A 21,919-nucleotide genomic window follows, 5' to 3' on the forward strand; every position below is an offset into this window, starting at 1 on the left:
ACGACGTTGATCTAGTGGAATATTTGGCTGAGCCTCTATTTTCAACTTTTCTCAAAGTACTGAATGATATGTTTTTAAATAAATTATATAGAACAGTTTATCATAAATAGATCAATAGCTTTATATAGTAGCTAATTATATTATTTATTAAATAACTATAGTAAAATTCAAATAAACTTTTATCTTTCCTATTCGGCTGGCAGAACATAGCCAAAGTATGTAGCTAGTGCAGCCTAGCCGTTGTCCGTTGTCGCTGGCACTGGTGATGCATCCTTCGCGATATATAGCGCCAAGCAAGCGGCCGGTGTGGTCAATTAAACCTTTGAGGAGCAAAGCATTGCACATGCAATGCATGGTGCACGTACATCCAATATTCCAATGCACGCTGCACTGCTGGATTTCTCTATCGGCATGGGTATCCTTTTTTGCTTTGGCCGCAATCTCTACACGCGCAGCCAACGGTCTCGCTCGTGCGCCCACAGGGCTGCGGCGGTCTACACGGACATCTCTGGCCCCACTCGTCGGCTGTTCTATCTTCGTTCCATAATAAATCAACTTGTATTTTTTACTGCCTATCTAAATTTTATCTCTTCATAATAAAAGCTATTTTGGTATATTTCTTTTTACTAATGTTGTATTTGGGATTTTGGAAAGCCACTTTTTGGAGACGGGAGGAGGGTATGTGTGTGGCCTTGTTTTTTTTTTTTTCTTAGTAGAGTTCTCTACCAAGCATGAGAAGAGATGGTTACGAGTTATTAAAGTGATAACCAATATAAATAAAGAATCTATTTAGGATGCTGGTTCAAGTGATTAAATTTGGGTAAATTCCTAGGCAGATGTTACGCGACACGTGGTGAGACATGGGCGGGAGGCACGCGGTGGACGGCCGGCGGCGCGTGGGCCAGTGAGCGAGGGTGGGTGGGGGGCATCGATCCTTGGGGATTTTCCGCACGCGGACGCGGGGGCGGGGGCGTACGTGGCGGTGGCGGTGTGAACTCCCCCGGCCGGCCGCCGCCTCTCCTTTTGGGCGCCGGAGCGCGATGGCAACGGGGACGAGCCAGATGCATGCACCGTTCCCCCACCCCACGCTACCTCGTGTAGCCTCGGAATTCTGTGCGTCGTCGGTGGGATGGATACGCGTGCGCACCACCACCGCCGCCGCCGCCGTCTTGGTATGCTTGCTCGCGATTGCACGGGCGGCCGGCCGGCGATATATGCCGGGATCCGCTATCTGCTGCAGGAGATCCCCTTGCCTTATTGTGCGTGTGGGCCCGCTTCACTAACAGTGTTTTGCTTAATTCCCATGTTTTCGGCTGTAGCTGGATCGTGATCCATGATGCATAAGACAAGTTTTGCTTTGCTGTTGACAAGATGCTTTATTCTTTGCCATTTCGCTGTTGACAAAATGCTTCTCGTGTAACTCGAGTTTAACCCCTCTATGGCTCTATCTTTTTTTCCTTCTGTCTATGATTATAAACTAAAATATAAAATTTTCAACATTAAATTTCGATTCGATTACAAAGTTTTTCTCATCGAGGTTTATTTTCTAGTATTGCCTTTTGAATCGCTAAGAATACATATATAAAATTTATATTCATAAATTATTTTTCGTTCGTAAATATGTTGTTTGCCTTTTCACTCAATTTTTATAGCCTTTAGTGTTTAATCCATCTGTAAGAAATATTATAGTTCGCAGTCATTTCTCATATATCCTCTGTCCTTCTTGACCAAAATGAAGAGCCATGTTAAGTGCGTGCTACTCCAACGTCACACTGGACAGAGGCTATATCAAACAAGGGCTCGTTTAGTTCACGAAAATTTTTGGGTTAGATGCCACATCAGATGTTTGATCGGATGTTGGAAGACTATTTCAGTGTCACGAAATCACGAGACGGATTTTTTAAATCTAATTAATCCGTCATTACCACATGTAATTTATTATAGCAGTTATGATTAATCATGAACTAATTAGGCTCAAAAGATTCGTCTCGCAAATTTCTTTCAAACTATGACTTGCTTATTTTTTAATCCTATTTAATGCTCCATAGATATGTCCAAAAATTCGATGTGATGGATGAACACAAAAATTTTGGGAACTAAAGAAGACCCAAGTCACGTCAGCCGAAATCATGGTCAATACTATCGATTGCCTCAATTTATATTGGTTTTAGGACACGTACAAATGTGCCTATTAGCTAACTCTCTCAATCCATGTAAGTAAATTTGGTGACGTGGAGAAAAGAGAGGGAAGAAGAGAGAAAAGTTGTTGCCATACATGACAACGGCTGGCTTACAGTCAACTCTTAGTATTTATTAAAGGAAACTTTCTTGCATGCGAATGTATAAAAAAGAAAACTATACCTGACTCTACCTTTATATATATCATTATTAAATAAACTCTTGTTGCTGACGTGGCTTAGAGCCCACGATGAACTCTACCGTTAAACATGATGCCCTTAGAAGCTAACAGACACAGTCTATATACCGGGTTTTGGGGCTCATGGATGTAAATGAAACTCGAACAATATTTTAAGGGATATTAATTGGACTTTATGTCTTCTAGCTCACCACTTTGCAGCCTAAGCCTATAAGCCCAGCAAGCCAATTAGCCCATTACCAACCTCAGAAAACAACAAAAGCCCATTAGCCCATTCGCCAACCTAAAGGCGGCCCATCAACCCCTCCTCTCCTCTCCTCTCCTCTCCTCTCGCGGTTCTCGCTCGAGTAGGGTTTTACCTTTGCCCGGCGACGAGGCTGGAGCGGCGCGAGCGCGACACCACCTCACGGCCATGGCGAACCCGACGCAGGGGTCTCTCAAGCCGAGGACGAATCCCAGGGGGAGGCCCGGGAGGAGGAGGGGCGGCGCTCCGCTGCCCGCCCCGGAGGATCCGTCCCGGGCGGCGGCGATGCGTTCGGTGCGGGAGTGGAGCACGTGGACGATGAAGGCGGCGAAGGCGGCGGCGATCTACGGCTTCATCCCCCTCATCATCGTCATCGGAATGAACACCGATCCCAAGCCCTCCATCGGCCAGCTCCTCTCCCCGCTCTGATCATTGCAGCTCCCTTGATCCATTGTGTGAAACTTGCGCAGCGAATAGAGTTTCAATCTTTTTTTTTCTGGATTTACTGCTGCATTTGTTCCGGAATTCAGAGTTTTGGCACACACGCATGTATCCGCAGTTCCGCACAGAGCCACAGATTTAGATTTTTTGCAGTGTTTAAAATGATGTTATTCGTTCGAAATTTGAGTGCGTATTGCTGCAATGCTGTTCCCTGTTCATCCATGATATTACTGATGTTTCTTGGATAACTTGTTGCTGTCTTATGATGGAGCTTGAGTTTTTATTAATGCGTTTGTCTTCTGCCGATCATGATATTGTTGCATTGCTCCCATACACATATTTACAAACAGATAGAGATATTCTGTTACGGTGCTTGAAGGTTAAATCTCGTGTCATTAGAAATTTTAGTGATTTTTCAATGGCATATTGCTGTAATGATGTTCATCCATGGTTGTTTGCGGCATTTAGGGCCTATTCGGTTTTGGATAAAAGAACATAGTATTGGATCCCTAAAGGATTAATTCGTATGGAAATCATTCAGCTCGCACGAGAAAACTAAATGAAATTTTCCTTCAAACATGTTGAAAAAATTACCATGAATTAATGTGGACATGATTACTATTACTTCACTTTTCCTATGATGTTTCTGCTAGGACAGCATGTTAATGTGTTCTTACAAGAATCTGATACGTTTTTCATAGTACTAAAGGTGATCTTCCTTGAGATTTTCTCCATGGATCTTTGGGATACAACTAGGATATCATGAACTTTGTTACCACTCCATTGATTCTGTCACCTCGTGCTACAAATCGTTCAAAATGTGGAGGAGGTTTTCCTATCCTACGGATTTCTTACAAACCAAATGACCAACATGTGAATATTTCCTCCGGATTTGCTTCCTCTGTTTTTCCTCCAAAAAACATTCAATCCAGAGGAACCCTTCGTACGAATTAGATCAATCCGTGGTTCATTGTCTCGTTGATTTGCCAAAAAAAGCTTTTGCATGCTTAAGGAGTTAAGGTGTTGTCCCTAGTTTTCTAGGCTTCCCATATATAAAAAATGGAGAAACTTCATATGAAATGAATTATTTCTTCAATTCCAGAATAGTGTGCCTTTTAGTTATAAATCAAATTTAAACTAGTACCCTTTTATTTTTTTATTTGACATTGTTGATTTTGTGTCACAATTCATCTTATTATTTTGTTATGATACTGGGAGTACGGGACGATGACGAATGGTCTAATCCCACGGGCGGACCAATCCAAGAAAAATCCAAGTTTCTGCCAAAAGTTCCACAGGCTTACTATTGTTTCGAAGGAGACATGTATTTAACATGACTATTTACCGTAACTAATGAAAGTGTCACCTTTTGATAGGGAATAAACAACGGGGCCACCGGAAACATATGCTTTTATCTATAGACTTGGAGGATCAAACGCTATCATGTGTAGTCTCATTAAATAAATACGCGTGCATGTGTGCCCCTTCTATCGAACTGAGAGTAATGGAGTTAATATGGTGGAAAGATGGGATAAATCCCTTTGTGAGCACGAGTGTTGAACCTTGGCTTTAAACGAGTGTTAATACTGTGGAAAGATGGGATAAATCACTACCAAAACTTACCTTTCGAGTAACTAACTACTCGACCTTATAAAAGCGTTACTCTTGATTGATATTGTTAGACTAAGTTTTTCCTCAAAAATTTTAAATTGTCTGACAATATATTTTTTTTGCAAAAAGGTTTATATAACTTCATCACATCACCTCACCCTTCTAGAATATATTTAATTCCATCATTTTAAAGCAGAGAATGTTATATCGTCCATCTTCCAGTTATCTCAAACACATCCTTAAATTGCTAAATTATTACTACCATTTGACATTAGGGGTAGGCATATGCTCCAACTAACTTGGCCTATGGCACACAATACATGAAAAAATGCTCATTATATTAAATTTAGTCCAGACCATAGCGGGACGACATGAGTATTGGTCTATTTATTATTCGTCCACATGGAATTTTGCACGAAACGGTTCAACTCCTATTAAGATGGTCAGCAATTTGATTTGAGAACATGGTTCCTCCGTTTTAAAGTAAACAATGTTTTAAAGTAAATAAATATATTCTTAGTATTAGAATATATCAAATTTAGTATTAGATTTATTTATTTTTGGAATGGAGGAAACAATTCCAAATTCTCCATTTTTTTCTAATAAATTGATCAAATTAACTGTTCTTTCTACTAAGCAATGGAATCATCAATATTGCAGAATTGTTAACCCGCATGGAAAATGAAACTCTCACTAAATGGCCTTACAGAAATTGCGATAGGAAGAACCATATCACTTTTTTGGATGGGCCCATAATGCAGTTACCTAGATTCGTTTCAAAATTCAAATATATATGACTGTTCGTGCAACTTACCCCTACTTATTTCCCGATTTTTATTTTTTTATGTCGACAACTTCGAACAGTTAAACGTACGTTTTTTAAAATTTAATTTTACAGTAGTTAACTTTATTATTTATATGTTAAATAGTTATAAAAATCAAATCATCTTTTATCTAAAAAAACACAGGCTACGGGGTACTCCCTCTAACTTTTTTTTTATTTGACGCCGTTGACATTTGTCTACGTTTGACCAACGTCTTATTCAAAAAATTTGTATAATTATTGACTATTTTATTATAATTTAGTTTATCGTTAACGTAATTTTAAGTATGATTTATAATTTTATATATTTAAATAAAATTTTTAATTAAAGACGAATGTAAAACATAAATAAAAAGTCAAAACATTTAAAAAAACGGAGGAAGCTATCTTACGAATCGAAGCACAAGTTCATACGAAAATAAACAGCAGCATAAAAAAAAAAAATTCGAGTACCCGCAAAGTTCCCCCGGAGAAAGGATCGCCTCGCCGGCCGTTCCTCCCCCCCAAAATCAATCGCCGGGCGGCCGCGTCCGACACCGCCACCGCCATCGCCATCGCCATCCCCCCTCCTCCTCTCCCTCAGCACCGCCGGCAGCCGCGCGCGGCGGAGCTGCCGGCGATGGCGACGGCGGGCGGGCCGACGACGGTCCGCGACCTCGCGGAAGAGGGGAAGAAGCGGGCCGTGCTGCTCCTCGTCTTCGCCTTCGGGCTCGCCTTCCTCATGTCCCGTGAGCTCTCTCCCAAACCCTAGGATAGTGCTTGCCTGCTGATAGCTTCGCTCTCCGACAGGGTAGGACTCGGTAATTTTGTTTGGGGTTTGCCGATGCATTGTTGGGTCACTAGTTCCGTGATTAGGGTTTATGTTGGTTGCTCCTTCCGATGCATCTGGATTGAACCGTGTTTCTCGTGTAATCATCCTTCCTAGATACGGTAAAGGGAGTAGGGATATACTGATACTTTTTGGCAGTAAGGTTAGTTCGTTCCGGCTGTTATTGCATTGATCCCTTCATTTTCTACTCCCTGTTGCTTTCTATGACTATTAGTTTGTCCTAGTGATGCTGTGAATTGTTGCATTGAGAGGTTGGTACAGACTTCAGATTTGGCTCTGAGTGGGTCATTTTTCATGCTATATGACATGTTATTTGGAACATCAATAATTTGGATGCTGACTGTCTCTTTAATGGCTTCATCTGTGCTGGCATGTTGGTGCTTCTACTATTTTTTACGGTATCATGTCGAATGCAGCACAAATCATATCTTAGACTGCATGACGGAGTGTAGAGACGACAGAGATGAGCACTACACATGTCAGTTCAATTGTGGCATATAGGCACTGGCCAGGAATCTTAAAGCGTATATCTGTGACAGTTGAAAAAAGTGCTACATTTCAAAGAAAAACTGTGCTAGTCACCAGATCAATGGTTTTTTACAATGAAGATCAATGTTTGTTTAACGTTCTATTTGACTGAACTAATATACTGACTGATTTTATCCATTTCAGTGACAAGCTCTTCAGTTTGGATTAACTTGCCATTTGCCACAGCTTTGATTGTTTTGTTTCGCTACATATCACTTGACTATGATTTCCGTAGAAAGAGCACAACTATTAAAGATAACAATGCCAGTCGTCCACTTAACAAAACAAAAGGTATTGAGTCAAATAAAATCCCCTCTATTCAAAAGGATGGAAAGTCAGATTGGAGGAGCAAGGTGAATTCCCCTCCAGTTGAAGCAGCATTTGAACAGTTCACAAGGCATCTTGTCACAGAGTGGGTAACAGATCTATGGTACTCCCGTGTAACACCTGACAAGGAAGGCCCAGAGGAACTCATCCGTGTAGTTAATACTGTCCTGGGAGAGATATCAGTCCGGGCAAGAAATATTAACCTTATCACTCTGCTGACCAGGTTGTGAAAAGTCTCACAGTGAAATACATGAAATAGTGTGACATTTAAAAATAAAGGATGTCTCACAGTGAAACCCCCTCTACCTTTTTCAGGGATCTGGTTGATCTTCTATGCAAAAATTTGGAGCTTTATCATTTATGCCAAGCCAAGATTGGAAAAGAGAAGTTTGTTAATCTTCCAACAGAGCGTCGTGATGCTGAACTTAAACTGACCCTTTTAACTGACAACAAGTTGCATCCAGCTTTATTGTCACCCAGTGCTGAACACAAGGTAAGACCAAATGGATCATGAGTCTTTCAGTTGCCTGTAGTTAGTTATTGTGTTTTCAGATCTCAACGAGATGAGAAATTTTATGGACCACTATTATGTTTCATAAGGGGTTGAAATTTTGATTATGTTTCATAAATATAATTAATTATCACAATATTCTCTTTTAATTGCACAATCAATTTCATGCTTCTTCAGATCAATGATCAATTATGATTATGACTTGAATTTTATATATACATATATATTACCCAGCTACCCATGGTATTGAATCTGAGCATGGGTTAAGCTGAGTGTTGCTAGGTTAATACATATTTAAATTTCGTAGATTAATCATATGCGTTCCTGGTGATTTCTTGGATGAGCTGCTTGTGAGATATGACATATTAATATTTATTCCCATTGTCTATATGATTAAGCATCAAAGCTCATATGATAACATAGTATATGTTTCTTTTTCCTTGCAGGTCTTACAAAGTCTTGCTGATGGGTTGCTATCGATAACAGCAAAACCTCAGGATCTGCAGTGCTATTTCTTCCGATGTACTGCACGAGAACTTCTTGCATGTGCAGTTATGAGACCTGTCTTGAATTTAGCAAACCCAAGGTAGTGAGCTCCCAGTATCTGCTCTGCTTGGTATTCATTTTTTTCTTTCGTCACCATTTTGAGATTTAAATTTGCAGGTTTATAAATGAAAGAATTGAATCTTTGGCTCTTTCTCATACCAATAAGGCAGAAAGAGGAGTTGCAGAATCCTTGGAGCCTGCTACCATGGTCAAGCAACGGGAATCTCCTATGCCCACTGTTGATGAACTAGCTGCACTAATAGATCCCACAAGTCCAGGGGTTGAACTTGTGAGATTTAGTCAGGATCAGTCCAAAGCTACACAAGATATGCAACCCGGTAAAACTAAATATCCATCTAACCTCAAAGCAAATTCCTCTAATACTTCTTTGACCAATAGTTCACATCCACTTGAGTCTAGCATTTTATCTACCACTACCCATGTTCATTCCGATTCCAGTATGTCATTACATCCCCATAGTAGTGTCCGGACAACTGCAGAATGTTATGGCGGAGAGCGGGCACAGACCATGGATATCAGTTCCCAGCGAAAAAATCAAGCCCTAGCACCTGAGCACCTTGAGAATATGTGGACTAAAGGGAAGAACTACAAATTCGAAAATGCAAAACATGTTACGAAAGTACCTGCCAGGTCTTCTTCTCTAGGCACTGCTCCAGTGCAGCAGTCAGCTCCTTACAGCACTTCCATTGGTAATTATTGTAGTGCTCCACAAAGGCAGGCAACTTTATCTCCTTCTGATGACCAACATTTGACTAAACAGTCAACTAGTGCTGCATACTTAAATGACACCAATCACCTGAGGTTGGCTTCACCGAGAGAAAGCGCATCTCATGCTAGCCAAGAAGACCTTGGAGTGGACAGTGAGAGTTCATATGCTACCGAGGACGATGAGAATAACAATGTGACTGGGCTTGACTCTCCAGTAACTAGAGTTTGGGACAGCAAAAGTAAAGGAAATGTCACTTCATCACATATACATCATCCACTTGAATCTTCAGGTTTACATAAAGCAAAGAAGAACAGAAATCATATTGGCAAGTTGAAAATGACAAAGACTTCAGGAAGGAAAAGGTCAAGGCCAAATTCTCAAAAGCCTCCTGTATGGCAAGAGGCAGAGAGATCATCTTTCTTGGTTGGGGATAATTTAGATATACTGAATACATCGGCAGATGATTCAAGGACAGATGGACTGTATGATGATACTGAGGTGGAAAATATGTCAAGGATGTTTAGTGGTACAAATGCTTCATCTTTGTCATTGGCATCAACTGACTCTTTATATTCATCAAACTATTCCACCACTAATGTGCTGGAAGACTCTTATTTGAAATTGAAATGTGAGGTATTAGGTTCTCCTTTTTAATTACCCTGGTCCTGATAACTATAGATGGTACATATATTTATTCAATTTCTTATTCAGGTGGTAGGAGCTAGCATTGTGAAAAGTGGATCTGGCATGTTTGCTGTATATTCTGTTTCTGTGACTGATGCCAATGGTAATAGTTGGTCCATCAAGAGGAGGTGATTATATTCTTGTTTTGTATTCACATGAGCTGCAACAGACATGGTGCCTATGATTATTCAAATGTGTCAATACTGCTTTTTAAGTGGAATATTCACTATTTATTTTACCTTTATCAGATTTCGTCATTTCGAAGAGCTACATCGGCGGTTGAAAGAATATTCTCAGTACAATCTTCACTTGCCTCCGAAGCACTTCCTTTCATCAGGGCTAGAGGTTCATGTTGTTCGAGAGAGATGCAAGTTGCTCGACATATATCTAAAGGTGTTTTTCTTGTGCTATTTGAAGATTCTAAGTTTAATTTTTCAATCTTCCCATACTTCACGATTCATATTTAAGTCCAGCTTTCATGAGGTTTAAAACGATGCAGAACATATCACAAGAAACACAGCTTTTTACTATTGTCTTATAGGAGGTATAATCTAGATAGTACACTGACTTCTTGAGACATGGGCTTGCAAGTCATGCATGTGCAGCTAATTACATCTTCATCTATGGTAGTCTGTTATATTTTTATATCTTTAGTAAACATCTGTGAGCCTTGTTTTCTGTTCTCCTGTTCCTATATGGTAACGTATCTCATTTCATGTTTTGCTTCAAGTGTTTCATTGTCTGTGAACATAATGCATACTTATGAAATTAGAATGTTTATTTAAACAAAACACACTGTGTCACATGATTATTTTTTCTACAGAAGCTTCTTCAGATTCCCACTGTTTCAAGCTGTATAGAGGTCTGGGATTTTCTAAGTGTTGATTCACAGGTTTGTGTTTTATTTAATTTTCTTGTGCCAACCTTTTTAAACTGGTATGTTATAAGTCAATAACTTGGTCAAATGCCCTCACTGCAGACATACATATTCACAGACACACTCTCAGTTATCCAGACACTGTCAGGTAAATAAACCCCCTGTGGTTGAGCAGTTACTTGCTCAGTTGCTCTTCTTGAAACCCCTGTGCATTTTCATCATGATATTTATTACCCATGCTCTGATATTACAGTAAATTTGGATGAAAGATCAAAAGAGAAGAATGACAAACCATTCAATTCTTCTCAAGCTTTGAAGGGGAATTTGGTCTCTTCTAGCCAATATTTGTGTGTACATAAAGATGATACCATGCCAAAGGAGAGGGATACAGATTTTGATGCTGTTGATGGTTTGAGATCAAGGAAAAGGAACACAGAACAGAATTTAGGAATTGGTGTCGGCAACACAAACACCGATCTTCATGAAGACCTCCCTGGAAGTGATTCTGAACAGAACGAGCATTCATTTTTAATAAATTCTGGAAATTCTAAGAAGATGTCAAGTGAAACTGATTACCAACCTCAGAATTTGGAGTCTGATGGGTGCTCAGTAACTCCTAATGATGTAAGTTGTAATTAGTTCTACTACCACATTTTGGTACCGTTCTTGCAGTTGAGCAGTCTTTTGTCTCTTTTTGTTTAACTTTAATTGCATGTGGTGCACAGCTGCCTGACTGACTGATAACTTCAAACTACTCTAATGCAGTGGATGTCTCCAAATCTTAGTGTCCCCTTGTTTCATTTGGTTGATGTAGTTTTTCAACTCCAAGATGGTGGCTGGATCAGGTATACATCATTATGATTTATAATTTTCAGCATATCCAACTTTACTCTTTGAACATGTAGAGTTAATCTCAAGTAAAATAGTTCCTAATGGCATTTTTCTTAACTTTTAGGAGGCAAGCATTTTGGGTAGCGAAGCAATTACTGCAATTGGGAATGGGAGACACATTTGACGACTGGCTTGTCGAGAAAATCCAGTTACTTAGGAAGGGGAGGATTGTTGCTTTTGCAGTTAAGCGGGTTGAACAAGTAAGTGTCGAATCATTAGGTGCTGGTGCCAAGTTCCAGCAGAGTGAAAGGGAACTTATTGTTTTGAGGCGATTATAATTTTTTTTGGTCTGAATTGCATACTTTCTAATTTCACTCTGTACAGATACTCTGGCCAGATGGAATTTTCCTGACTAAACATCCTAAGCGAAAAGCAGCCACACCTCCTCCTGGTTCCCCCAATAATGGCATGGCCAACCACCTGACTGATGAACAGCGACTAGAGGATGCCCATCGTGCAAATTTTGTCCATGAACTAATGATAGGTAAAACTTTATACATGATGTATTATATGGGTGATGCTAGACCAATTTATTGGAAATCTATTGTTTTCTCTTTTTATTTTGCTTCCATAATTGATTGTTGTAGAGATGTGATAATTCCCTTCTAACAGACTTGTTGCCTGAATCTGAATGCTTTGTGACTGCCTTTATTCTTCAAAACTGCATGTTGTTTTAACACTGCCATCTTACTGTTCTATCTGCGCAGATAAAGCACCATCTGCGCTAGTGAGTCTTGTTGGTCGAAAGGAGTATGAAAGATGTGCTCAGGACGTCTACTTCTTTCTTCAGGTGAATTGCCGTTTTATAAGCTTTTCTGCATGATACTACCATTAAAACTCATAACGTTCTTTAAAACAAATGCCAAAATCATTGCTTAAGCAGCTAAGGTAGCCAGTCTTTCCATTCACATGCATATTTTTGCGTGCTGTGAGTTTAACTATGTTTTAGTATAAGGTATGATATTATTTTCTCCCAGAAACTCGTAGAGACCTTCAATTATAAGCATCTCCTGTGGAGAGTACTAATGTTTTCAAAAAGTAAATACATGTCTCAGCCTGGGAGTTTGGTGGCGTGCACATACTCAACCTTGGTTAAATTTGACCTTGATTGACCAGTGTATATGGACACATTATTCGTAAAAGATGATTTCGTGATATCATTATAATACATGAAGTTTTTCTAACATAAACATGAGGCACAGCTATAAATATTGATGATCAAAGCTCTTCTCTCTCTCTCTCTCTCTCTCTCTCTCTCTCTCATAACTATTTAAAAAAACATGCATTTGTGAAAAGAGAATTATTAGGAAAACAGTATTTAGATCAAATACAATTGCATCAGTAACTATATGATCCTTGACTGATGTTTAGAGTTTTTACGTACAGTCTCCAGTTTGCTTGAAGCAGCTAGCATTTGAACTCCTAGAGCTCCTTGTACTAGCTGCATTTCCAGAGTTGGATGACACCGTGAGGAAGTGGCATGAAGAAAAACAGCAGTTCTACGCGCTGGAATGACTTATCATGGTGAATGAATTATGCTGCAGGATCAAACACGTATGCTTGCTGCAGAATGCAGATCCATATCAGTGTAAATAATGCGATTCCGGCATTAGTGCTTTTTTGAATGGAGGCGACTTTGCGAGTGTGAATATGGTTAGCTAGCAGTTTGTGAGAAGTGTCCCTCTTCGCCCCTTGGACCAGTATGCCGTTTTTTTTTGTTCGACAGACTGGTCTTCTTTTTCTTATAGAATTATAGAGTTTGGTATACATAATGCAGCCTGAAAGAAAGAAGGCACACAGTGTTTTTGCTGTAGGTGTAGGTAGGGTAGCCGTACCTTTTGTTAGCGTCTGGTTTTTGTTCCCTGGGTGTTACCAACTTCTGTAAACTTCATTACATTGAATGAAGATAAAAGAGTGGATCGAGGAATTCCCTCTTTGCTGGCTGTTAGTAGTTCTAACAGCTCAATCTGAGTCGTCGTTGACTCGTTAGACCTCTTGCTCTTTGCAGTATCCTTTCGATGTGCTCTCGCAAGTGTCATGCTACCAGCATCTTTTCTACGAACAGCACAGCTACAGTTAGCTGCAGCAGATTGTCTATTTTTTTCGTCAGGAGAGTATCCTGTATGTTTTTCACTCACAGCAACCAATGCAGTGTGTATAACATTCGCAACACGCTACGCCTTGGGAATTGGGATCGCCGGCCGACACGCTGCATCGCCTGCACTGCACCGGGCTTGCCACTGTATAGTAGAAAGAAAACCATGGACGGGCGAGAGCGGTATCTGCAAGTGCACCGCATGAGGCCGGAGATCTCCAGCTACCCGGCGAGCCAGCCAACCAGCACGGCCATGTCCCGTGGCCCCTTCCCGCCGGCGTGTGGTCGTACACGGCCAAAAACGCAAGGACGCTCGCCGGGATTGTTCTCTGAAACCTCTCCTGGGCCGTCGCTACCGGCGAACCTGTTTGGGGGAGGACGATTTGGCTGTGCTCGTGCAAGCTGATGACATCATGGACACACTGCCTGTCCGAACCGGCCGAAGCATATTGCCTCTCGTCCAGGTTCATGCAGAGGCACGGACCTCACAGTAGAGCCCCTGCACTGCATTGCACTGCACTCTTTGTCGCGGTATTGGCAGATTCATTCCATGCCATGGAAGCTAAGGGCTCCTGTGAGCCTGTGATGCTGTGACGACATTGCAGCCATGAGCAGCAGCTGCTGCCCGTTCTTCATCTCCAGCTAGCTTAGCTGCACTGCAGAGTTGATTCGGCCATTGCTAGGCAGGCAGGCACATTTTGGTCGCAGCTGATCCAAGGCAGCTAGCCTCGTGTCTTGATGGACCCTGCTGACGCTTTCCTGCGTCACATTTGTCCTCGGTTCTTGGACACTGCTCAAGTAGTAGTTAGTACATTTGAATTCAACATTAGATTAATCTTTTCTTCTGGGAGCTATAGTCTCACTTGTTGGCTGTTTCTTTCTTTCTGTAACTATTCGGTGCTTTGGAGTTAGCTCTGGATCATGCATGTTTTTTTGGCCTGTAATTGCGCGACATCAGTGCACAAGACGCTCGCTGAAACGATGCCCCGATAATAAAATCAATCACGGCCTCCTCCTACTGCATTGGAATTTGGAGGATTTCAACATTCAACTGTGATGCATCATGTATCCTAGCCCTGATATCATGTGGTTAGACTTGCATACAAACTGCCAGCACGAAGTTTGTGATGTGAAGGTTACAGAAAGTTGCCTTGACATCAGAGTGAAAATTGGGCCGTTAGATTTGTTTGTTTGTTTGTTTCATTCTTCCTGAATTAATTGCTTGGTTTGTTTGAAATCAAAGCGAGGGAGATGATAGGGGGAAGAAACAGCTAGATGATTAGATGTAGGTATGTCAATGTCTGCTTGTGTTTGATGTGATCTGTGCATGCTTGAATCGCTGAATATGAAACAAATTTAGGTCAGAGGCTGAAACTCTTATCCCAGAGCCTCAGAAAGAGATTAGCTGGGACAAATGCGGCGACGAGGATTATTCAGGTATAGATGCCAGTGCAGTGCCTCCCGTGACAGAACAGTTGCCAGTTAAAAACCAGTGAATCTGGATTGGTCCATTTGCACATATGTCAAAGTTCACCAACCGGTTGTGTTGGGTGGTATGGTCAGTGAATGTTATTTAGTGCTCTGCTTGCACAAGCTTAAACATGTTATTATGGTGTAACAGCCAGCTTTGTACCATGATGAGCAAGCATCCTCCCAATGTGCCGGCCGGCCGGCCCATTATAATTAGAGGCATTGAAGAGAAAGAGATACGCTTGTCTTGCACTCTGTTCTCACTCGATGTTGTTCTTGAACCTTTCTTTGTCCCAATTCGATCTCTTCTTTTCATGTGCTGGAACGAGATTGGAGTATATGCCTAGCATCTTGGATTCTTGGTACTATCAGCCACTTGCATCGCTTGCAGCGGTAAACTGAGCAATGATGGCGGCGTTGATGGGTTTACATTCCCACCGGTTACGATAATGGTAGTACCGCACCTAACCACATCAAATTCAGATTATTTTGAGAAATATTTTAAATTATTTATAAATTTTCTGTATATAAGCTACTTCAAAAAATCAAATAAACTCATTTTAAATTTTAAATAATTTATACTTAATTAATCATACATTGGTAGCTTATGGCTGCATTCGTCCACCCCTTAAGTTAACTTATTCCCTCGTTGTCCGCGCGCACGTTTCCCGAATTTTTAAACGGTGTATTTTTTTAAAAAAAATCTATAGGAAAGTTGTTTTAAAAAACCATATTAATCTATTTCATATTTGTTTAATAATTAATAATTAATTAATCATGTACTAATTTATTACTCTATTTTCCATGCCAGGGTAAGTTAATAATCAATCGAACGCGGCCTATGTCGGTTTGTGTATCATAAAGTTGCTACAGCTTCCTTCCTCCTGTATCGAACTCAGCCTATTAGTTGAGATTTTTTTTTTCATGTTTTGATGTCTGAAATTTCGGAATAAAAAAAACAGGTTGTATTTAGATTACAAGCTAAATATATGGGCCTTTTAACATAGCTAACAATGTAAAATATAAATCAATGGTCATGATAATGCGGTCAATTTAGTTAATGCAGAAGCTTATAAAAATAGTAATTACTTCATTGTTTCCCATTATAATCAATTTTATCTTTTCGCTTCTACTTATGCTTATAAGCCAAAATTTAAATTTTTAGCATTAAATTTAGGGTAGATTTTAAGATTTTTTAATCTAAGTTTACTTTCCAGACTTACTTTTAGATCGCTAAGAATACATATATAAAAATTATATATTGACAAGTTATTTTTTATTTGTAAATACGTCATTTGGTTTTTTATTGAATATGCCAAGCAATCACCCCTAATATTCTTCTGTTTTACCTAGAGTCATTCATAAATCAATATATTTTTTTATATCTATATATATAGCTTTATTAACATACATATATATCACGGAAAAATGTTATACTGGGACACCGAGGTAACAGAGGAGAAAAAGGTGTGAAAACCGGAGACGCGCGTGCTATGGTGGTGGTCGGTGTCCCGGGGCCGCCGGCCGATGAGGTCGCCACAACCTGCCGCCATGGGATGGGAGGTACGGTGGCGATCAGCGAGCCACCCAACCGGATCGCACATTCCGCCAAAAGCACGCACGCACAAACCATCGGTTTCCGCGTCACCAGTGAGTGTGTCCGCCATGAGCAGCCAGGTAGCAAGCAGCACAAGGATGTGTTCGTGGACAAAATTATAAAATCAAATTTTACTCGGCTTATAAGCCGTTATGACTGATGAGGGTCTTAGTGACAACCTCATTTACAGAGAAGTACGTAGTACTGTAACCTTCTACTTTGAAATGCAGAGCAGAGCAGAGATAGGTTACGATCAATGATTTATGGAGATTAGTTAGATGATCAACCTCAGTCGTCTCACCAATCATATAGAGTTTATGGAATAGAGTACATGGTGCAGTAGGACCTGCTAAGAATGCTGCTGCTGGTGACTGATATATTGTTAGCGCAGAATAGATGTTCCAACTACGAATAAACAGGAGGAACTCATTTAAGCCACCACCACCATAAATATACTGTTTTCTAGTCTCTAATCTGCCACCCAATAATCGATGCTTAGCTCCTCCATTAGTGTACGTGTAAGTATACAGCTGTTTAGTACTAACTCCACTACACAGTTCGATCAAGACACTGGCTAGCTTTTTATTTCTTGTCAGCGTCATCAGCTCTATTAACCACGATTGCTAATTAGTGTATATATGGACTTTCCCAATTCGCACATTTTTGGCTTACATCATTTGCTTTTGGAAGAAAATGCAAAACAGCATTTTACAAACGAAAAATAAATTGTGAGAAAACCTTTTATATCTGTATACTCAAAAGAAAAGACCATAAAATAAATCACGATAAAAAAATACAAGCATGCAGCTAGCGCCATACGACCATATTTTAGTTTTTGTTTTTAAGTTAAATTAAAATATTATAATACGGTATACCGCGCTTAACGATATGACATTTTCTTAGTACTACTAACCTCTCAATTCATTAGCTGTGTTGAATTTATTTCCTTCTTTTTTTTCCAATTCATTTATTTATTAGAATTTAGATATTTTAAGATATCATTTATATTTAGAGTATTGTTCTGGTCTTGATGAATAGTGTTGGTACCGTCTTAGTATTAGTCGTTAACATCTTAGTATCGATTAGCACCAACCGAGTATCAAATGTTACCATTAGTATTAGTCGGTACCGACACGGTATTGGATTTACTGCTGGTGAGGTATCATGTTTGATACCTCATAGAAATCATTCCACTTTAGAACAGAATACCGTACAATAGCTTCCCCTAGAAAAACCATAAAATCAAATTCAAAATGAAGTTTTAAACTTAAATGGTTTATAAGCTGTTATAATTACGAAACGATGGGAGCCTTTATGTGAGAGATTTTAGATAAATCTTGGTGTAGATCCGATAGTCTAAAATCCGCAAGATTTCGCCTTCTAAACGGGTGTCAAATGCCATTTAGCGTTCTCCCAAAGTTTGAAAGAACAGTCGAAAGTTTTGTATTGACCATTTACCAATCCTTATTAGTAGTAGAACTGTAATTACTCGGGGGATTATTTGTCAGCATGTATGTACAACCAAAGCTATAAATATGGCGTACGTTTAGGGGTGATAATGAGTCTAAATTTTTTGCTTATAAAATTTAAGGGTTACATAGCAGAAAATAAAATAACTATTTTTTAAAAAAATAAATGAAGATATAAAAAACCCAAGTATCTTGACTGCTACTGCTTCCCGTTGCAAAGCCAACAGCTGGCGGTCAAGGACACCGACACATGTACCTATCTGGCTGCCACGTCGGATCTTCTCCTCGCGCAACTATTTTAAGCCCAGCCACCTCGCCGTCGTCGTCTCCATGCAACTTGAGCAGCACCAGCTGCTACCCATCTGCAGCTTCCACCACTTGCAAAGCCAACGTGAGCTACCGATCCAATTGCGTCCGACGTCATGGACAAGCGCACCGACGACGCCAAGGCCAGGCGCGTCGGCGTCGGCGTCGGCGTCGGTGGCCGGCTGAGGCAGCGGCTGTCGCAGATCTTGCTACACTCATCCTGCACCACCACGTCGGCCACGGCCTTCGTCAGCCTCTCCAAGAACAATGCCGTGCCCGGGAACGCCGCCGCCGGCTCGCGCCAAGGACAGCCTCCCGCCGCCGCCCATGAGCCGAGGACGAAGATCGATGGAAGTGTCAGGCGACGGCGACGGCGCAGCTCGCGGGCTCTGGTTCACATCTCCGTCGAGTGCTCCGGCGCCACCAGCGCGCGGCACTCTGCCCGCTCTGTCGGCGCCGCCGCGGTCATGCCTTCGCCGGTGGCGCCGGCCAAGGGCGTGAAGGATGTCGGGAGCAAGGCTCGCGGTGGGAAGCCGCGGTCACTGTCGTACAGCTGCTCGTCCTCCACCGACACCGACGACGAGCTCCCGCCGTTCAGCAGCGACGGCGAGGGCGACGAGGGGGCGGAGACGAGGTCGTCGACGCTCTTCTCATCCCTCAGCATCTCCTCCGACTCCACCTCCGACTTCTACAACAGCACCGGCGGGTCAAAGCGCCACCACCACAGCAAGAACCCACCTCGCCGCACGCCGCCGAGAGGCGCCAAGCCGGCCAACGCCATGGCGTCTAAGCAGCACGACGGCAAGGGCGCCAAGAAAGCCGACGGCGCCAAGCACGGCGGCGTGGCTGCGGCGGGCAGCATGGCGGTGGTGAAGCGGTCGCACAACCCGTATGCCGACTTCCGGAGCTCGATGGTGGAGATGGTGGTGGAGCGGCGCGTCTGCAGCCCCGACGCCATGGGCGACCTCCTGGTGTCTTACCTGTCGCTCAACTCCCGGCGCCACCACCCGGCCATCCTCGCCGCCTTCGAGGACGTCTGGGAAGCCGTCTTCGCCGCGCCATGAATCGAATCGATCTCCATCGTTTGTAACAAACAAATGCATGTACAGCTTGTTCTTCCAAGCATCGATCGATGTTCTCCTGAACATGTAACTCAATCATTACTACATTAGCTAGCTACTTAAGAATCTATCCTTAATTATCATTTCTCTGATCGAGCTGTACTGTTCTCAATGGATTGCACGAACGCAAGATCTCTGTTGATGCGAGGTTGTCACGAGGAGGACACTTGACCAAACTGGGGAAGTAGTAGTATCCGATCTTTTTGTCAGGCAGTAGAGCAGAGCAGTGGCATTACATACACCTGGTGATTGGTGTGCGTAGGGCCTCTTCCTCTTGTACACTTAATCAGCATCAGGACGAGCACGACGCCTACCTAGCTAGTGGAAAACTGATTACACACATCATTGCATCTCTGTCGATCTCCTCTCGGACACCATCATTCTTGCCATGACCAATACGTGTGCACCCCTCCTGGCTGGCTCCTTGCAGATAAAGATTAACGACCATGGGAAATCGATAGAGTTAAAACTGTTAAAAAAGATGGAGATTCAGTGTAGGCAGCTAGGCAGGATCGGAGCAGCTGGAGATGAAAGAGGCTAACAATTAAGGAGCAAGTTGGCGGCGAGCTGGTGGAAGTTTCTGCCAACAATCTCCGACGAGAAGGCGAGTTTAATACGGGGTTAGGCAGTGGGTTAGTGGAGCACAAGACGCTGCTTGTCCGTACATTGGAGAGCAGATTCTCCCCTGCGTTGGAACGCTCAGCTCATGTGCGAGCCAGCGGCTAATCAACCTATTAGGATTTAGGGGATTGCCCCTACGTTTACTTTCTCTCTTTTGCCGAATTAATTTAACTTTCGATTCGTAGGTGTTACGGCGAGTGGTTCAGTTCGTCGTCTTCTAAGTGGAGGATGTGCTGATGCCACATTGTTTGCCTCACTAAATCGTACTGGTATCCCTTTTTTTTTTAATTTCTTCTTGCATTGTCGTGAAATTCTACTAGCTGTTAGGACTTAGGAGTAAGTGTTAGATCACACCCTTGGTCTTCAAGAAAAAAGTTTCCAGGAACAGAGTCTGCTCTAACCAGAGAGTGAGGTGAAGACCCATTAGTGCTGCCTTTATTTTAGGATGATTGTTTCACGATCGACGAATACATTAAGTAAAACAAAGGAACACGATAAGAACAGAAGCATGATCACTGTAACAGGGTTTTAGCGGGTATTAGAAGATGAGAATTTCAGGAAATTGTCAACCATCAGCAAACCAAGGCCTGTCAAAATAGTTTATGGACAATATCTCTGCCAATAAAATTTAAAAAAATGTTTTTTTTGCAAAGATCAGATTCTTGTCGTTTCGCGACAAATGGGGCGTACATACAAAAAAAAAATATGACAATCCAATGAGATGATTCATATCAGCTATGATAAAGCTCTTAGACTACTTTCGTCCCTATTTTTCCACTTATACTTATAAGTCAAAATTTAATTTTTCAACCTTAAATTTAGAGCTATTATTGGGTTTTTATTATAGTTTTTTTTAACCTTACCTTTTAGATTACTAAGAACACATATATAATTTTTTTTATAAATTGTTTTTTGTTTACACATATATCATTTATCTTTTTTTTTCCTAAAAATATTGAAGAGATGACCCTCTACACAGCTGTACTTACACGATCTGAATTTTCTAACTGTAAATAAACTGCAGCGAGCAATGTATTCTTTCTACGAAGTGCCTCAATTTGGAGGACCTCTTTCGTACACGTTCGGTTCTCGAGACATCGTTTCAATTCTGGAATTCTTCTCCCCTAGTTGCGTTTGATTTTGTTGTGGTTTAATCATGATACTTCGACAAAAAGCTCATCATCTCAGAAAGACACTCCAGCTCATCTGTCTTACTTTATCAGATTGATGTCAGTCCCTACCAGGCATGAAGGCAATAACCAAAACAACTTTTTTAACCGGGTTGGCCGAAGACGCAGCCAACTAAATCTTACAAAGACTAAGGGAGAAAAGGTTCACAATTAAATTTTTCACCGAAAATATAGCAGGAGATTAACATATTGATTATTAATTATAATTTTTTTAAAAAATAGATTGATATAATTTTTTGAAGTAACTTTTCTATAAAATCTTTTTGCAAAAAGGGAATCGCCGCACGAAGGAAGAACACCTTCTAGGGTATGGGCCGCAGCGATAGACCCAAGGCCATAAATGGGCCAATCTGTAGTACTACAGTTTCATTTCGGCCTGTCTGTCTCAGTTATCATGCATGGTTGATCTTGAGCATGGCCAACACATTCATAATATGGATCACAATTCTTAATTTTTGGGTGTTCAATTCAAGTTAGGATTTAATAGCCTTTTCGAATAGGTATCTGAAAAATTAGAGCTGCAAACACGGGAGAGATATTGCTCATACATATCAGGGAGATGTCGGCCTCCCAATATACCCCATCAGAGAGAGGCAGAGAGCGAAGTATCGAGAGATGGAATGATTTTTGT

General features: G+C 41.3%; 1 protein-coding gene and 1 pseudogene across 1 annotated transcript; both read left to right on the forward strand.

The window, feature by feature from the left end:
* Window positions 1–5,920: 5,920 nt before the first annotated feature.
* On the forward strand, window positions 5,921–13,424 carry LOC102722219. Its single transcript, XM_006655571.3, has 15 exons — window positions 5,921–6,224; window positions 6,998–7,403; window positions 7,496–7,673; window positions 8,138–8,277; window positions 8,355–9,600; window positions 9,679–9,779; window positions 9,900–10,044; window positions 10,475–10,543; window positions 10,631–10,676; window positions 10,782–11,152; window positions 11,294–11,373; window positions 11,484–11,619; window positions 11,744–11,903; window positions 12,127–12,209; window positions 12,806–13,424. Exons 1-15 carry the CDS (start codon window positions 6,116–6,118, stop codon window positions 12,932–12,934), a joined length of 3,399 nt encoding a protein of 1,132 aa, XP_006655634.1. The 5' UTR covers window positions 5,921–6,115; the 3' UTR covers window positions 12,935–13,424.
* Window positions 13,425–18,424: 5,000 nt separating this feature from the next.
* Window positions 18,425–19,527, forward strand: LOC102722499 (annotated as a pseudogene).
* Window positions 19,528–21,919: the final 2,392 nt, after the last annotated feature.

Source organism: Oryza brachyantha, chromosome 5 (assembly GCF_000231095.2).
Source record: "Oryza brachyantha chromosome 5, ObraRS2, whole genome shotgun sequence".
Classification (NCBI taxonomy): domain Eukaryota; kingdom Viridiplantae; phylum Streptophyta; class Magnoliopsida; order Poales; family Poaceae; genus Oryza; species Oryza brachyantha.